The 15,585-nt window shown below is 36.7% G+C and overlaps 1 protein-coding gene across 1 annotated transcript in view; it reads right to left on the minus strand.

Annotated features, from left to right (window-relative positions):
* Positions 1-15,585, minus strand: part of ZNF280C (zinc finger protein 280C) — a 66,459-nt gene that overhangs the window by 16,487 nt on the left and 34,387 nt on the right. Inside the window, exons 9-13 of the mRNA XM_025372499.1 lie at positions 11,559-11,782; positions 10,045-10,202; positions 8,750-8,850; positions 7,836-7,982; positions 1,466-1,597 (exon numbers count right to left, since the gene is read on the minus strand). Coding sequence (XP_025228284.1) covers positions 1,466-1,597; positions 7,836-7,982; positions 8,750-8,850; positions 10,045-10,202; positions 11,559-11,782 — 762 coding nt within the window. The remainder of the gene's footprint in view (positions 1-1,465; positions 1,598-7,835; positions 7,983-8,749; positions 8,851-10,044; positions 10,203-11,558; positions 11,783-15,585) is intronic.

Genomic DNA, 15,585 nt, shown 5'->3' on the forward strand with positions numbered 1-15,585 from the left:
AACACTTAATTCTAAAGTGTTATAAGACATATAGTATCATTATTACCAATATTACCATTACTACTGGTATCTTATTAATAAGGGAAGATGTGAGAGAGGACTGTTCTGCCTACATTAACATTCTGCATGTCTAACATCAACATGGAACAAATGGATTGCACAGAAGATGCCAGATGGTATATCTTACACTAGATATTCAGATAATTGTTTTATATTATTTTTGTTAATTTAAATGGCAGACATACTCGCATTCAAAAGTATGTACTCTAAATGAAATACAAATATGTGGGGATTATATAGCTCTTCACTGGAGAAAATATTCAAGAGCTAACTTTACGTAAAGAAGTCAGAGGGCCAGGTGTGGTGGCTCATGCCTGTAACCCCGCACTTTGGGAGACCGAGGCGGGCAGATCACTTGAGGCCAGGAGTTTGAGACCAGCCTGGCCATGTTGGTGAAACCCAGTCTCTATTAAAAATACAAACAATTAGCTGGACATACGCTGCACGCCTGTAATCCCAACTACCTGGGAGGCTGAGGCACGAGAATCACTTGAACCCAGGAGGCAGAGGCTGCAGTGAGCTGAGATCGCGCCACTGCACTCCAGCCTGAGGCATAGAGTGACTGTCTCAAAAAAAAAAAAAAAAAGAAAACTTATGTATATAAGGCAAACAAGGAGAAAGAAATTTGTAGTCTGATGTGTGCCTGCTCATGAAAAACAGCAATGCTATGCTATTCAGGAGCAACACTTGCTTCTCTGAGAGATTAGTAATACCAACTTCAACAAACCTATGGCATTCAAGGCACTACGACAGATGCTGGGGACACAAAGATAAATATAATTCCTCATCTTAAGTATCTTATAGTCTAGCAACTGAAAGACATACACATTGACAACTGGAATAGCTCAAAAACAGCCTACAGAACATTGAAACAACCTGTCGACTTAGTCTACAATCTAGTTGCACTAGAAATACCCCTCCAACAAACCACGTCAATCAACTAATAAAACAATGGTTAGAAGTTTTTCTTTACAAGCATAAGAAGGATAAAACCTAAAATTAAAGTCTTAATAACAATCAGACGTCAATTTTAATACTATATTCAATAGATAAAACCAGGCAGTAGTTTGTTTCTATTATCATACAAAATGTTAAAAATACAGCATATTTAAAACTCACTTTTGGGGTGCATGTGATATTTTGATACAAGCATACAATACGTAATGATCATATCAGGGTAACTGGGGTATCCATCACCTCAAGCATTTACCATTTATTTGTATTAGGAACATTCCAATTCCACTCTTCTAGTTATTTTGAAATATACAATAAATTATTGTTGACTACTGTTGCCCAGTGAGCTTCCTAACACTAGATCTTATTCCTTCTATCCATAATAATCAAAAATAAAAAAAAAATTAATAGAATGTGCAAAAAACCACCAAAAACCCCCTCACAAACTCACTTTTGTTCCAGGAGGCAATCCTTCTAGTTCTTTAGGCTTTATAAATGTACGATGCTGTGCCTTATGTTCAGCTTTCTCCTTGCTGGTCAAAAATTGTAGTCTGCATTTTGGGCAACGATGAACCCCTTTTTTCTGTTTACAGAAAAGATTAGATATAATAACTTCCACCACCACAAATCCTAGGACCTGAAATTGCTCTTAATTCTAAAATCTAAATAAATTTACAACCAGAATTTTATCATCTCCCACCACAGACAATTCGAAATGATCTATTATTTAAAAGTTCTCCTTGTGTTAGTATTTGAGTTTCAAAAGCATTAGTTACCATATAAGGATCAAACATAAAAAGTATATAATTAGATTTTAATTGGAAAACTTCTATACTGATTGTAGTGGCATAAATAACAATGGATTCCAATCTATTGTTTGAGAAACCTTTGACTAAATTCCTCCTCAAACCCTAGTCCCATTATTATTTTACCAATGGGAAATAGGACCCAAGAGAAATTTGTCACTTGCCCATAGCTGGTTAGTGTTCTTTCTACTATACATTATCAATTGCAATCTTTATGTATCTGTTCTCATTAATTAAAATATATTTTATATTATTATAAATTTAGAACAACATACAAATACAAAAGAATGCTTTCTTTAAAGATGTATCTCCACCAGCTCATCATTATTTGCATATAAAACACAAACAATCTTTTAGGAAAACCAAATGAGGTAACATGTATGAAAGTACCTAGTAGAGTTACCGGTGCACAAAAGGCATTTGCTAAATAAAAGCTCTTTACAAAGTTCAAAGCAATATATAAAGATAAGGTGTTTGCATTACTATTTTAGTTTGATCTTCAGACTATTTTAGAAGTGTGGTGTACTGGATCATACCATAGGTACAGTAAACACAAACAGATTTACCTGTAGGTGCTCAAGAGAGAAGGGGAAAGAAGAAAAACTCAGCCAAGTAACAGACAGTAAATTAAGATGATGGATAGAATGTTTCTCTAGAGTATAGTTCCCACAGATTTTTTCTCTACCTATACCTCATCCAGTTTCATGGCTTTAAATAGCATCCACTCACTGCCTACTTGACATCTCTTGATGTCTAATAGGTATTTCAAATCAACATGGACAAAAAACTTGAACTCTAGATTCCCTCTCATTCATCCTGAGTGGGGAAGGGCACAAAATCTGTACCTTCCCTACTCTTCCCAATATCTCAGTATATGGGAACTAAATTCTTGCAGCTGCTCAGGACAAAAATACTTGGTCACTCTGAACTCTTCTCTTTCTCTTACATCCCACATTCAACAAATTAATAAAACCTGTCAGTGATACCTTAAAAAAATTTATAATTTTTCAATTTCTCATCACCTCCAATCACTGTTACCATACTTCTCTGAGCCACTTACGAGGACTCTTGCAATAGCCTCCTATCTTCTCCCTATTTCTATCCTTTCTCCTTCTACAGTCTATTCTTCCCATAGCTGTCAGAGTGATCTTAAAATGTTACAGATCTTTCACATGGTTAAACCCTCCAATGGCTTTCCATAACACTCCAGAATCCTGACTCTGGCTTACAAGTCCTTAAATGATCTGGTTTACATTCTATTGCTACAACCTCATCTACTACTACGTTTCCTCTCACTTGTTTACCGTGCTCCAGCCACACTGGCCTCTTGCTCTTCCTTGAATATCCTAGGTGTATGTTCACCTCACTGTCTACCTACTACTGTTCCCTCTACCTGGAACATTCTCTCCCAGATGAGTAAGCCACATGATTTACTCTCTTATTCCCTTTGGAGAAGCCCTCTTTAACCACACCATTTAAAAAACAGAAACCACTCCTTCATCTGAACCCTGGCATTCCCTCTATCTATATTTTCTTCCCATGCTACTTACCATCAGCTGGCACACATATACATTCAGACATCACATACACACACAAATCCTTCTCTACCATGATGCAAATTTTAGCAAGCACAAAGCTTGCTTTGCTTACTTCTGTATCCCCAGTACCTAAAACAGTCCTTGACATTTATTAGGCACTCAAATATTTGTTAAATAAAGAAATAAAGTGAGGCAAGAGACCGACAGAGTACAAATGAGCAGCAGTCACAATTTAACTAGTTCAAAGTGTCTGCCATTTCATTCAATGAGTATTTATTTGTCCAGAGCCCCAAGATGGGAGACATTAATCTACTATTCCCTTAGTTGGACTCAAGTCCTGCATATCTCTCTTATGTATGTATGCTTGCATTGTGCGAATGATCGCGGATGATTATACTTTTTTTTTGTTTTTTGAGATACAGTTTTGCTTTTGTTGCCCAGGCTGGAGAGAAATGGCGTGACCTTGACTCACTGCAACCTCCGCCTCCTGGGTTCAAGCAGTTCTCCTGCCTCAGCCTCCCAAGTAGCTGGGATTACAGGCGCCTGCCACCACACCCCGCTAATTTTGTATTTTTAGCAGAGATGGGGCCAGGCTGGTCTCGAACTCTTGACCTCAAGTGATCCACTCCCCTCGGCCTCCCAAAGTGCTGGGATTACAGGTGTGAGTCACCATGCCCAACTAATACATTTTTAAAATAAAATGTTTAACAAAAGAAACAGTAACTTGTTCCAAGGGTAGAGAAAAAGTTAAGTGTTGAACTTCTTTACATGCATACTATATGGTTTTGGGTGATACGAGAGGTTTTTTTTTTTTTTTTTTTGAGACGGAGTCTCGTTCTGTCTCCCAGGCTGGAGTGCAGTGGCATCATCTTGGCTCAATGCAACCTCTGCCTCCGGGGTTCAAGCGATTGTCCCCCCTTCAGCCTCCCAAGTAGCTGGGATTACAGGCATGCACCACCACACCCAGCTAATTTTTGGTAGAGACAGGGTTTCACCATGTTGGCCAGGCTAGTCTCAAACTCCTGGCCTCAGGTGATCCACCTGCCTCGGCCTCTCAAAATGCTGGGATTACAGGCATGAGCCACTGCGCCTGGCCAATTTGAGGGATTTTCAAGGGTAACTATCTGTAATTTCTGCCTTTAGACCTAATGTCAATGTGGAATATGAGTCTGCAGTGGAAGCTTGGGCTAGAAATCAATTTTTGGCTCCACCATTTATTAGGGAATGTGACACTGGGCAAATTACTTTCTATAAAGCTTTGTTTCCTCAACTATAAAATGGAAACAATCATATACCTGCCTCATAGGGTGGCTGTGAAGATTAAACAAGATAATGCATGTAAAAGCACCAGTGGCTGTCAAATGGTAAGTGATTAGTACATGTTAACTGCTTATTGTTATTATTAAAGAGCTAATGAGGATATGTAACACATCTGGAGTCTTTCAGCCTTTGTTAAAAAATGTATAAACTGCATTGCTAACTCCAAAATCACTCAAGACATAATAATATATTATTTTTAGGAAAAAGTTGCAATCCAAGTCTTCAAAAAGAATAAAATAAATTCAATAATTCTTATTATATAAAATTGCACTAATAATGCCATCTCAATTACAAGCTTATAATACTGGTCAGCTCAGGTTTTTGAGTCTTTTGTGAATAATTATGCAAACTGCAAATACCTTCAGAGAAGCCTGATGATCCTCATCAATAGAATCTTACCTCTTCACTGCTGACTGCCTACTCTTTAGGTACTCCAAACTTAACAAAAAAAATTGAGCACCTGAAATGGACTGAATGCTTGTGCCCCCCCTCCCCGCCCCCCAATTCATATGGTAAAATCCTAATTTCCAATGTAATGGTATTGGGAGGTGGAGCCTTTGGAAAGTATTTAGATTATGATGGTGGAGCTGTCATAATGGGATCCTTATAAAAGGGACCCCAGAGAGCTCTCTCCACCCCTTCCCCCATGTGAAGAGACAGTGAGAATATGGCCATCTATGAACAAGGAAGCAGGTCCTCACCAGACACTGAACAGCTGGTGCCCTGATCTTGGACTTTACAGCCTCTAGAACAGAGAGAAATAAGTTCTTGTTGTTTAAGCTTCCCAGTCAGTGGTATAATAGCATGTTATAGCAGCTCAAACAGACTAAGATAGCACCTGTGGCACCTCAGTGGTCCCTAAGACTACTCCCAGATGTGATGATTCAGCAGAAGGATCGATAGGACTTAAGACACTGTTATACTCACGGCTATGTTTTAGTACAGTGTAAGGGTACAGAGCAGGATTAATAAAGGAAAATGATGCACTGGATAGCTTCTAGAGGATTACCAGGTGCCAACTTCTAAGAGTTCCATTCCAGTGGAGTCACACAGGACACACTTAATCCCTCAGCAATGAACTGCAGCAATACGCATATAATCCCTCAGCACTGAACTGCAGCAACACCTATAAAGTGTTGCTTGATGGGAAAGCTCTCTTGAGTCTAAGAGCTTAGGTTTTTCATGGGGGTAAGCCACCAAATTTTCAGACGACTCCCTCCACTGCAAGAAAAGCAAGTGGTCACCATAACCGTATTTTTTTGGTGTAAATTTTCTTGACAAACTGTTACAACATGGCTCAAGGTTCCAGGCATGTAAAACACTCTTATCAATTAAGAACATTTTAGGAGCTCAATTTCTAAGATTTAGCCAAGGGGCACTTATACAAGCAGGCACTTCTGAAATTGTACAATATTTGAGCAAATCAGACCTGTTGGGTAACTCTTTCCAATACATACAGTAAGTTAAGGCATACAATTTAGGGTATGAAGAATGACTACAGATCAGATAAACCACTTATGAGACACAGCTCACAAAGTGGGTTCACTGTGTCTTTCTTACCTTTCTAAGCATGTTATCACTCCTTTCGAATCTACATGTATATCACTCTAGAGCTTAGTAAAGCATAGGCGAAAGAATTATGTTAGAAGACCTATAATTAGACAGTCAGAGATACTGCTTTATGTTCCATTCTTCTTTTCAAAATTGAAGGCCAAAAAACGAAATACAGACCACCAAGAATAGTGTTTCCCAAACTCTACACCTCAAGAAATGTTAATAGGTATTGTGCAAATAAAGGACTCAAAGGTTAAAAATGTTTGAGGACCATTACATACTATGTCCCTTGCTTAGAGATTTACAATATTAGCATATTGAAAGCTCTGAAAAGTCTTGTTTTTAAAAATAAAGAAAAAACACCCCTATGAATTTTGTAAATCCAGCCATTCACTAAATTTCTTTCACTAGGAACAAGTTAAGAGGGAAACACTTATTAAGATTTGAGTGAACACTGTTGGGGGAAACCCTAGAAAGATTTTGCCAAAGGTTTTTAAGGGTGAGATGGCCTACCAGGATAAAAAAAAAAGACACTGATACCATCTAAGTCATAACACAGGTAATCTGAATGTATTTGGAAATTCTATTTTTATGACTTTTTTTCCAATTAACTACAAGTTGATTTCATGATCATCCAACGACTACAATCAAGCGCCACGTTAGCGCCAGTGCTGAATGAACTTGCCGAGACAATGCAATTAATACTAAGAAAATGTAATGAGCTGATCAGTGAGGAGGTAAAACTCGATTACATGACCAGATTTAGTAAATCCATTGACTTCTGATTTTTGGCAAAGGCACTATTGCTGTTTCAAACACTCAAGAATAGGCCCACTGTTTCATCAAAGTTTTCAGCCCACAGGATGCTCTAATTGGGGAAAAGAATCAGTAAGCATAAAATCAGAATTCAAGGGAAAGATGCAAGCATCAATACTGGTATCCCAGAAATTATACAGCAGAACTGGCAAAAGTCACAAAGGAAGTAAGTTACAACCTAAATATAGTTCTCTGGTGTAGTTCACATATCTGGTCATAAGTGTTCTTGCTGTTTCCTTTGTTAATGGCTGCTACAAAAGTTAATTCTGGGTCACTGATGACAACCACATGTCTCATAATAAAAAGTGGGCTAGAAAGTAGAAATAAGATTTCAAGACAAAGAGGAAAACACAAGGCTATGAGTCCTTAATCTTATGTTCCTCCATTCAAACTTATTTTTTCCTGCTCTTGATAAGCACCTCCAAAATCATTCCCAGTCCCACCACCCTTAGGTCCTGAAATATCTAACTTAAGAATTTCATGAATTTTCTGTTTTTTTCCTCCACTTTGGGGTTCCTATTTCTAGCTATCTTTCAGAACTTTGACTATTTATGAGTCTCAGCGTCATCAGAAAGCAAGCAAGGAAAATAAGTGAAAGTTTCACAAGTTATTCAGCATAAATTATAAATTAATTGTGTCATTCGGAACAACTTTGCTTTCTGTTCAGAACAAATCTAACCAATGTTCTAAGTTATAGATAGATATAGATGTAGCTATAGATCTATACATATAGATCTGTATCTTTTCACTAAGACAACATGAACAAATAAGAACTGCTTAATCTCACCTGATGCTTCATGTAATGATTCATGTAGGGGGTTGCCATTTTACTAACTTTGAGGCAAAATGGACATAGCAAGTTCTTAGTGTTTTCATGGGCTGCTCTAAAATGAGCTTCTACATCAGAAAATGTTGATGATCTAAACTGGCAAACCTAGAAATATAAAGAAGGCTTAGTTTAACTTGAAATTTTATAACTTCTTGCAATTACATCAAAGTAGCAATAACGGGTCATCTGTTTGGAAGAACATGTACTACTAGTACAGCTCTGCCACCTATACAACTAAGAATTATATTACTGCAAGTAATAAAGATAACATTTGAAAGATATCTTTCAAAGTTTAGGCATATATTTCAAAACACAGTAAGACTCTCTTCTTTTCAAATCTACCACCCCTATCTTGATGCGAATTTTCAAGCTCTGCCAAATCTTGTTCTAAAAAGTTTCCTGCTATATAAAACAGAGTACTCTCTTCTTCAGATTTTAAATAGCATCCATGCTATGCCAGTGTCAATTTATCTTTATCTCACTTCCTTGTTACTGGAAGCCACTTCAAATTCTGCAACACTGATCCCAAAGCATTTAAATCGGTTTTCTATAACTAAGAGATTTTCCTATTTCTCTAGCATATCTACAATCTTCCCTATATGATAACCCACATATTTGTCTTTCTCTAGTAGGGCATTTCCTCATCTAGTGCAGAGGTCAGCAAAGTACAACCCACAGGCAAAAGCTACTCCACCCCCTTATTTATAATGCATGAGTTAATCCCAAGGGGGTTTCCACTAATGAAGAGGGTCTTCAATTTTAGCATAGTAACTAATTTTACTTAAATGGCTTTAAAAAAAATCAAAAGAACAATACTATTTCATGGCACATGAAAATTAAACAAACACTTAACTACACAATAAAATGTGTACCTGGCAAACATATGGCATTTCACCAGGTTTATGGGTGTCCTTCATATGTTGTAAAAGAATATGCTCTGTTTCAAATGATAATTCACAGATTTTGCAAATAGCTGAAAGTGGAAAAAAACACATTATACCATTTAAGGATGTGTATAAAAAAAGATTCATTTTGTACATCCATAACAACAACCAGTAATAATAATAGTAGAAGTAATAGTGATGTGGTTCTAACAATTTTATAGCTGTTAACTCTGTAATGCTGTTCCAAGGATGTATTAGCTTATTTAATTCTTGTAACATCACCGAGGAAGGTACTGTTATTTTTTATTCCTATTTTTCAGATGAGGAACCAGAAGCACAGAAAAATTAAGTAACTTGCTTGAGATCTCACAGTTGTAGTAAAAGGCAAAGTTGGAATCTGAACCAAATCTGTTCGCTTCTCAGACTCTAAATCTTAACTAACTTTGCAGTTACTTTTTGTCTAAAGTGTAAATCAAGACAATCGATTTCAAATTTGAAAACCATGGAATCTGGGTGTTCTAATTTAGTCCCCTACACACAATGCATGTTATGCCAAGGAAGTTTCCACTAATGAATTGTTTATAAGAAAGATTTCAATTTTTTTTTTTTTTTTTTGAGATGGAGTCTCACTCTTGTTGCCCAGGCTGGAGTGTAATGGTGCCATTTTGCCTCACTGCAACCTCCGCCTCCTGGGTTCAAGTGATTTTCCTGCCTCAGTCTCCCGAGTAGCTGGGATTACAGGCATGCGCCACCTCGCGAGGCTAATTTTGTATTTTTAGTACAGATGGGGTTTCTCCATGTTGGTCAGGCTGGTCTCTAACGCCTGACCTCAGGTGATCCACCCACCTCGGCCTCCCAGAGTGCTGGGATTACAGGCATGAGCCATTGTGCCCGACCGAGGGACTTCAATTTTAACAATTTTTTTTCTTCTACTTTTTTTTTGTAGAGGCAGGGTCTTACTATGCTGCTCAGGCTGGAGTGCAGTGGCTATTCACAGGTGCAATTGATCACAGCAATCTAGAGTACTGAACTCAAGGGCTCAAGTGATCCTCCTGCCTCAGCCTCCTTAGTAGCTGGGAGTACAGGCATGCACCATCACACCTGGCTTTAGTAACACATTTAATCTAAGTTTATAAAAGTTATGATTTTTCTTTTCAATTTTGCCCTCAAATTACAAAGTCTACTTCTTATTTTTATTTTTCTGTCAGAATTTTTAAGGGTTCCTCACAGTTCGGATGATCAAAGTCAGTAATATTCAGGATTCCAAAGAAACTTTCACTTACTAGAAAACTCATGGGGAGTGTGTGTACTCTCAATGTGGCACTGCAGTTGGAAGGGTGTGGGATACTGCCGGTAACAGTGCTGGCAGGTGGTGTGGTTTTCCCAGCTTTCGTTGTTCTGCTTCTCAAGTTCCAAGTGATGTTTCATGTGGTTCATAAACCTATAAACAATTTGCCAATAAGAGCAAAAATTCAGACTTATAACCAAAGAAAAGTCTCTGAACCTAAATTTTAAAAATGTAATTCTATTACTCAAAATAACATCTCCGAGGCCTGAAAGCCCTCTAGAAAAGTGTGTACTTTAAATAATTTTCATTAAGTGGCTCAGTAAGGTTTTTTTATCTTTGTTTTTAAAATAATCCATTAATGTAGTCATATGAAACATCACTAATTTGCTGTAACACTTTATCATTATTTTAGATTTAAAACTTTTTTTTTTGCAAAGAAAAATAGCAGGCTTCTTTTCCATACGTAAAATACTATTTACATTTTAAAATAAAACACTGAAAGGACGGAAACCCTACCACCAAAAGCAGCTACAGGGAACAGACAAATCTTTGAAAGCTTTGAAGGTTTCAGCGCTTCAAAAGACAAACTGCTGGTATATTTTTATTTGTGTCTTGGTTTCGAAATGCATGCAATAGCAATTTTAATGCCTATAATTACAAGAACCTTTTGTTTTATCTAATTATACTGGCTTACTGTTAGCACAAACTATTCATTTTTCTTAGCAGGCTGTGCCCTTTGTAGCACCGTCTGTTTTTCAGTTTTACCGTCTGCTATTTTAGCTTCTCTAAAAGGCTTCTGAAGAGAAGGAACTATGATGTTCAATAGCAGAGAGTACAATATAAATGGACATACCGTTTTCAAAGGGCTTACTAAAACTTTTTGCTGAATTTCAAAGTAAGCATATTCAATGTAAACAATTTTAAGACTGGGTCAACTATTTACAATTATGAATCACTGAAGAAAATAATCTTGAAACAAAGTGATAATGTCATCAACCTAGATAGCAATTATTGTGAAGGTTTGGGTTTTTATCTTTTTTTACACCTCCAAAACACTTCTCTTTAGTTTTGGTAAATGTCTGAAATTTATTTTAAAATTGAAAAATTTGAGCTTTAAATAAGGTTAGTATGAAGGAGGTCATGCTGCATAGTGGTTCTTCTGGTGACATGAAGAAAAGTAAGATTCAAAGACAGCTAGAAAATATAAGTTTCTCATGAAACCTCCTAGTTCAATAATAAATGCAGGGAAAAGAAATAATTTCCCCCTAAATTAAAATACATTTTATCTTTTCTTAAGCTATCTGAAAATAATACAATTAGGTGGATCCTGGAGTCAAACTCTTAAAATACAAGAAGGAACAAAAATTTTCCAACATGATAATCTGCCTCTGTTCTTAGTAGAAAGTATTATAATTACTTACTGAGGATGGCACAGCAAAGTAAAGATACTATATTCTTATCTGTCATATTCCAACTTTCAAACAGAAATAAAAATAAATATTTACATACCTAATATTATTTTTAAGAACTTTCGAGCAACTGAAGCATTTAAAGGTTGTGTAAGTCTTTGGCTCTTTCTCAGTGACTCCTTCATGCCTTCCATAATAAAACTCATTGACTAACATGATCAACTTTCCCGTCTCTGAATCAGTCTTATTTTTGTCTTCAGCACATGGATGTTCTGATTTAACAATTACTCCCAAAAATTTAGTTATCATGTCTGGACAACAATGCTGAAAGAGGAAAAAAATATGAGCCTTGTCTATAGCTCTTTTAAAGATTAGATATCAAAAAACGATTGAGTTTACATCTAAGGCCAGATGATATAAAACTATGCTTGGCAATGTATCTAGAAAGCTATTCACCAAAATTGTGGCTTCCATTTTTGTATATTCTAAAAAAATTCAAACAATAAACACCTACTATCTTAATAAAGGAATAACTTCAAAAACAAATTGAAAACCTTAAGATCAGGGATGTTTATATATCTAATATTTTTTCTTTACAATTTTTCTTTTTAGATGTAAATATTTAATAATAAATTTTTTCTTGGCCCAAAATCACCCATTTCACATCTGTGTCAAGATACAGCTTACGTGCTTATACACTGTTGGTAGGAATGTAAATTAGTTCAGCCCCTGTGGAAACAGTTTGGAGATTTCTCAAATAACTAAAAATCAAACTACCATTTGACCCAGAAATCTCAATACTGGGTATATACCCACTGGGAAATAAATCGTTCTACCAAAAAGACACCTACACTTGTATGTTCATTGCAGCACTATTCACAATAGCAAAGACATGGAATCAACCTAGGTGCCCATCAACAGGGGATTGGATAAAGAAAATGTGCTACACATACACTATGGAATACCAGACAGCCATAAAAAAGAATGAAATAATGTCCTTTGCAGCAACATGGATGCAGCTGGAGGCCATTATCCTAAATGAATTAACACAGAAACAGAAAACTAAATATCTTACGTTCTCACTTACAAGTGGGAGCTAAACACTGGGTACACATAGACATAAAGATGGAAACTACACTGAGGTCTCCAAAAATTGGGAGGGAGGGAAGAGGGCAGGGGAAGAGAAACTTCCTATTGCACACTATGTTCACTATTTGGGTGACAGGATCAGAAGTCCAAACCTCAGCATCATGCAATATACCCTTGTTAACAAACTTGCGCATGTATCCCCGAATCTACAATAATTAAAAAAAAAAATAGCTCAGGTCGGGCATGGTGGCTCATGCCTATAATCCCAGCACTTTGGGAGGCTGAGACAGGCAGATCACGAGGTCAGGAGTTCGAGACCAGCCTGGCCATGGTGAAACTCCGTCTCTATTAAAAACACAAAAAAATTAGCCGGGCATGGTGGCGTGTGCCTGTAGTCCCAGCTACTCAGGAGGCTGAGGCAGAAGAATTGCTTGAACCCGGAAGGCAGAGGTTGCAGTGAGCTGAGGTCGTGCCACTGCACTCCAGTCTGGGTGACAGAGCGAGAGTCTGTCTCAAAAAAAAAAAAAGCTTAAAAGGTAGTTTTATATGCCATTATGTATAAACTTGATTATAAAATAACACAGTAATATTTAAGTGAAGCCTGGTTGGAACCAGACTTTGAGCACAGCTAACCTGCTATTCTCCAGACTTAACATGCTAGAAAATGTGTGGAACACAATGAAAGAAGCATCAGTTACATTTTGAATATCTCAACATATTCTATCTAGAATACCTAAATATCTGAAGGGGAAATCTACCTCATGAATAAAATCAAGACATCATATAAACTGATCCTAATGTGGAATACTTTCATACAAAAGCCTTTTTTATCCAATGAGATAAAACTAATTTATTTATTGGGTATATTTTACAGTTGTAGAATTTCTCTAGAAGAATTCTCTAAGAATAACTGGAGAAATAAATAGGAGAAACTGTATCTGAGAAAGCGTTAAAATCCAAAATATACGAGAAACTCCTACAACTCAATTTTTAAAAATGGACACAGGAATTGAATAGACAAAAGACGACACATGAGTAGCCAACACGCACATATGTGCAAAAGTGCTCAACATCACTAATCATTAGGGAAATGCAAACCAAAACTACAATGAGCTATCCCCTCACACCTATTAGAACAGCTATATCAAAAAGATAAAAGATAAGTGTTGGTAAGAATGTGGAAAAACGGGAACCATTTTACACTGTTGATGGGAATTTTATTGGTGCAGTCACTATGGAAGACATGGGAGGTTTCTCAAAAAGTTAAAAATAGAACTACCATATGATCCAGTAATCCTACTTCTGTGTATACGCCCAAAGGAACTGAAATCGGAATCCCAATGAGACATCTGTACTCCCATGTTCATTGCAGGGTTATTCATAATAGCCAAGACATGAAAGTAATCTAAACGTCTATTAATATACAAATGGATAAAGAAGATGTGGTATATATACACACACACAGAAATGGAATATTATTCACCCGTAAAAACAGAAGGAAACCTTATTTGCACCAACATGTATGGATCTGGAAAACATGCTAAGGAAAATAAGCCAGTCACAGACAGACAAATATTACATGATTTCTGTTACATGAGGAATCTAAATAGTCAAACTCATAGATGCAGAGAGTGGAATTGTGATTGCCAGGGGCTAGAGGGAGGGGAAAATGGGAAGGTATTAGTCAAACGGTACACAGGTTCAGTTATTCAAGATGAGTAAGTCCTAGAGATCTACTATACAGAATAGTGCATATAGTTAACAATACTGTATTACATACTTAAAAAATCTGGCTGGGTGCAGTGGCTCACGCCTGTAATCCCAGCACTTTGGGAGGCCAAGGCAGGCAGATCACCTGAGATTGGGAGTTCGAGACCAGCCCGACCAACATGGAGAAAGCCCATCTCTACTAAAAATACAAAATTAGCTGGGTGTGGTGGTACATGCCTGTAATCCCAGTTACTCAGGAAGCTGAGAAGGGAGAATTGCTTGAACCCAGGAGGAGGTGGAGGTTGCGGTGAGCTGAGATTGCGCCATTGCACTCTAACCTGGGCAACAAGAGCAAAACTCCGTCTCAAAAAAAAAAAAAAAAAAAAAAAAATCTGCTAAAAGCGTAGATTTTCTATTGTGTTCATATCACAAAAAGGTAATAGAGGGTAGGAGGAAACTTTTGAAGGTGATGGTTATGTTTATGACACAAATTGTAATGTTTTCATGGATGTATACTTAGCTCCAAACTCATTGAGTTGTATACATTAAATACAGATTTTTATAGGTCAATCATACCTCAATAAAGTGTTACAAAAATACAAGACTACATACTAACTAAATACTAAATAAAGTGTTAAATAAAGACAAGACTACATACTAAAACAAGGTAGAGTGGAAAACAAAAGAAAAAACTTCCCTAAAATCACAAAGTGAAAGACCAAAAAAAAAAAAAAAAAAAGACAAAGAAGCATAACAAAACATTGTGACAAAACTAAGACCAATTAAACCTATCAGACCAGTTAAATTTCTCCTACCAATGAATATACATGGGTTTAGCTCCACTTCTAAAAGAAAAGTTTTCATATAGGATCACAAAAGAAAAAACAACTCTGGTGAAAGCAAGAAAGAAGAAAAACAAAGTGATTTGGGAGGGTTGAAAGTAAAAGGATAAGCAAAGAATAAAACAGGCAGGTGGAAACAATAAGAAAACAAGGGTTGTGAGCCTGATATCAAACAAAAAGCATTAAACAGACAAAAAGGACACTATAAAAATGCTAAAGGGTGCACTCACAACGAATCATAAAAGATGGATACATCTATGTCCTAAAGAACAACACCATGAAACAGAACTGGAAGACACCATGGGAAAATAGTGGTAATGTGAGACTTGGATTCCCCTTTTCCAAACACTCAGGGAGGTGGAAACAGCAAAAGACTCAATACAGTCTTGCGTCAGAGTAAAGACGTTTGTATTTGGAATTTTAGAATTCTTTTTTTGTAAAATGCCAAATTTTAATAAAAATTTGCCAATCTTTGAAATAGTGAAC

Source organism: Theropithecus gelada, chromosome X, assembly GCF_003255815.1.
Source record: "Theropithecus gelada isolate Dixy chromosome X, Tgel_1.0, whole genome shotgun sequence".
NCBI classification, from domain to species: Eukaryota; Metazoa; Chordata; class Mammalia; order Primates; family Cercopithecidae; genus Theropithecus; species Theropithecus gelada.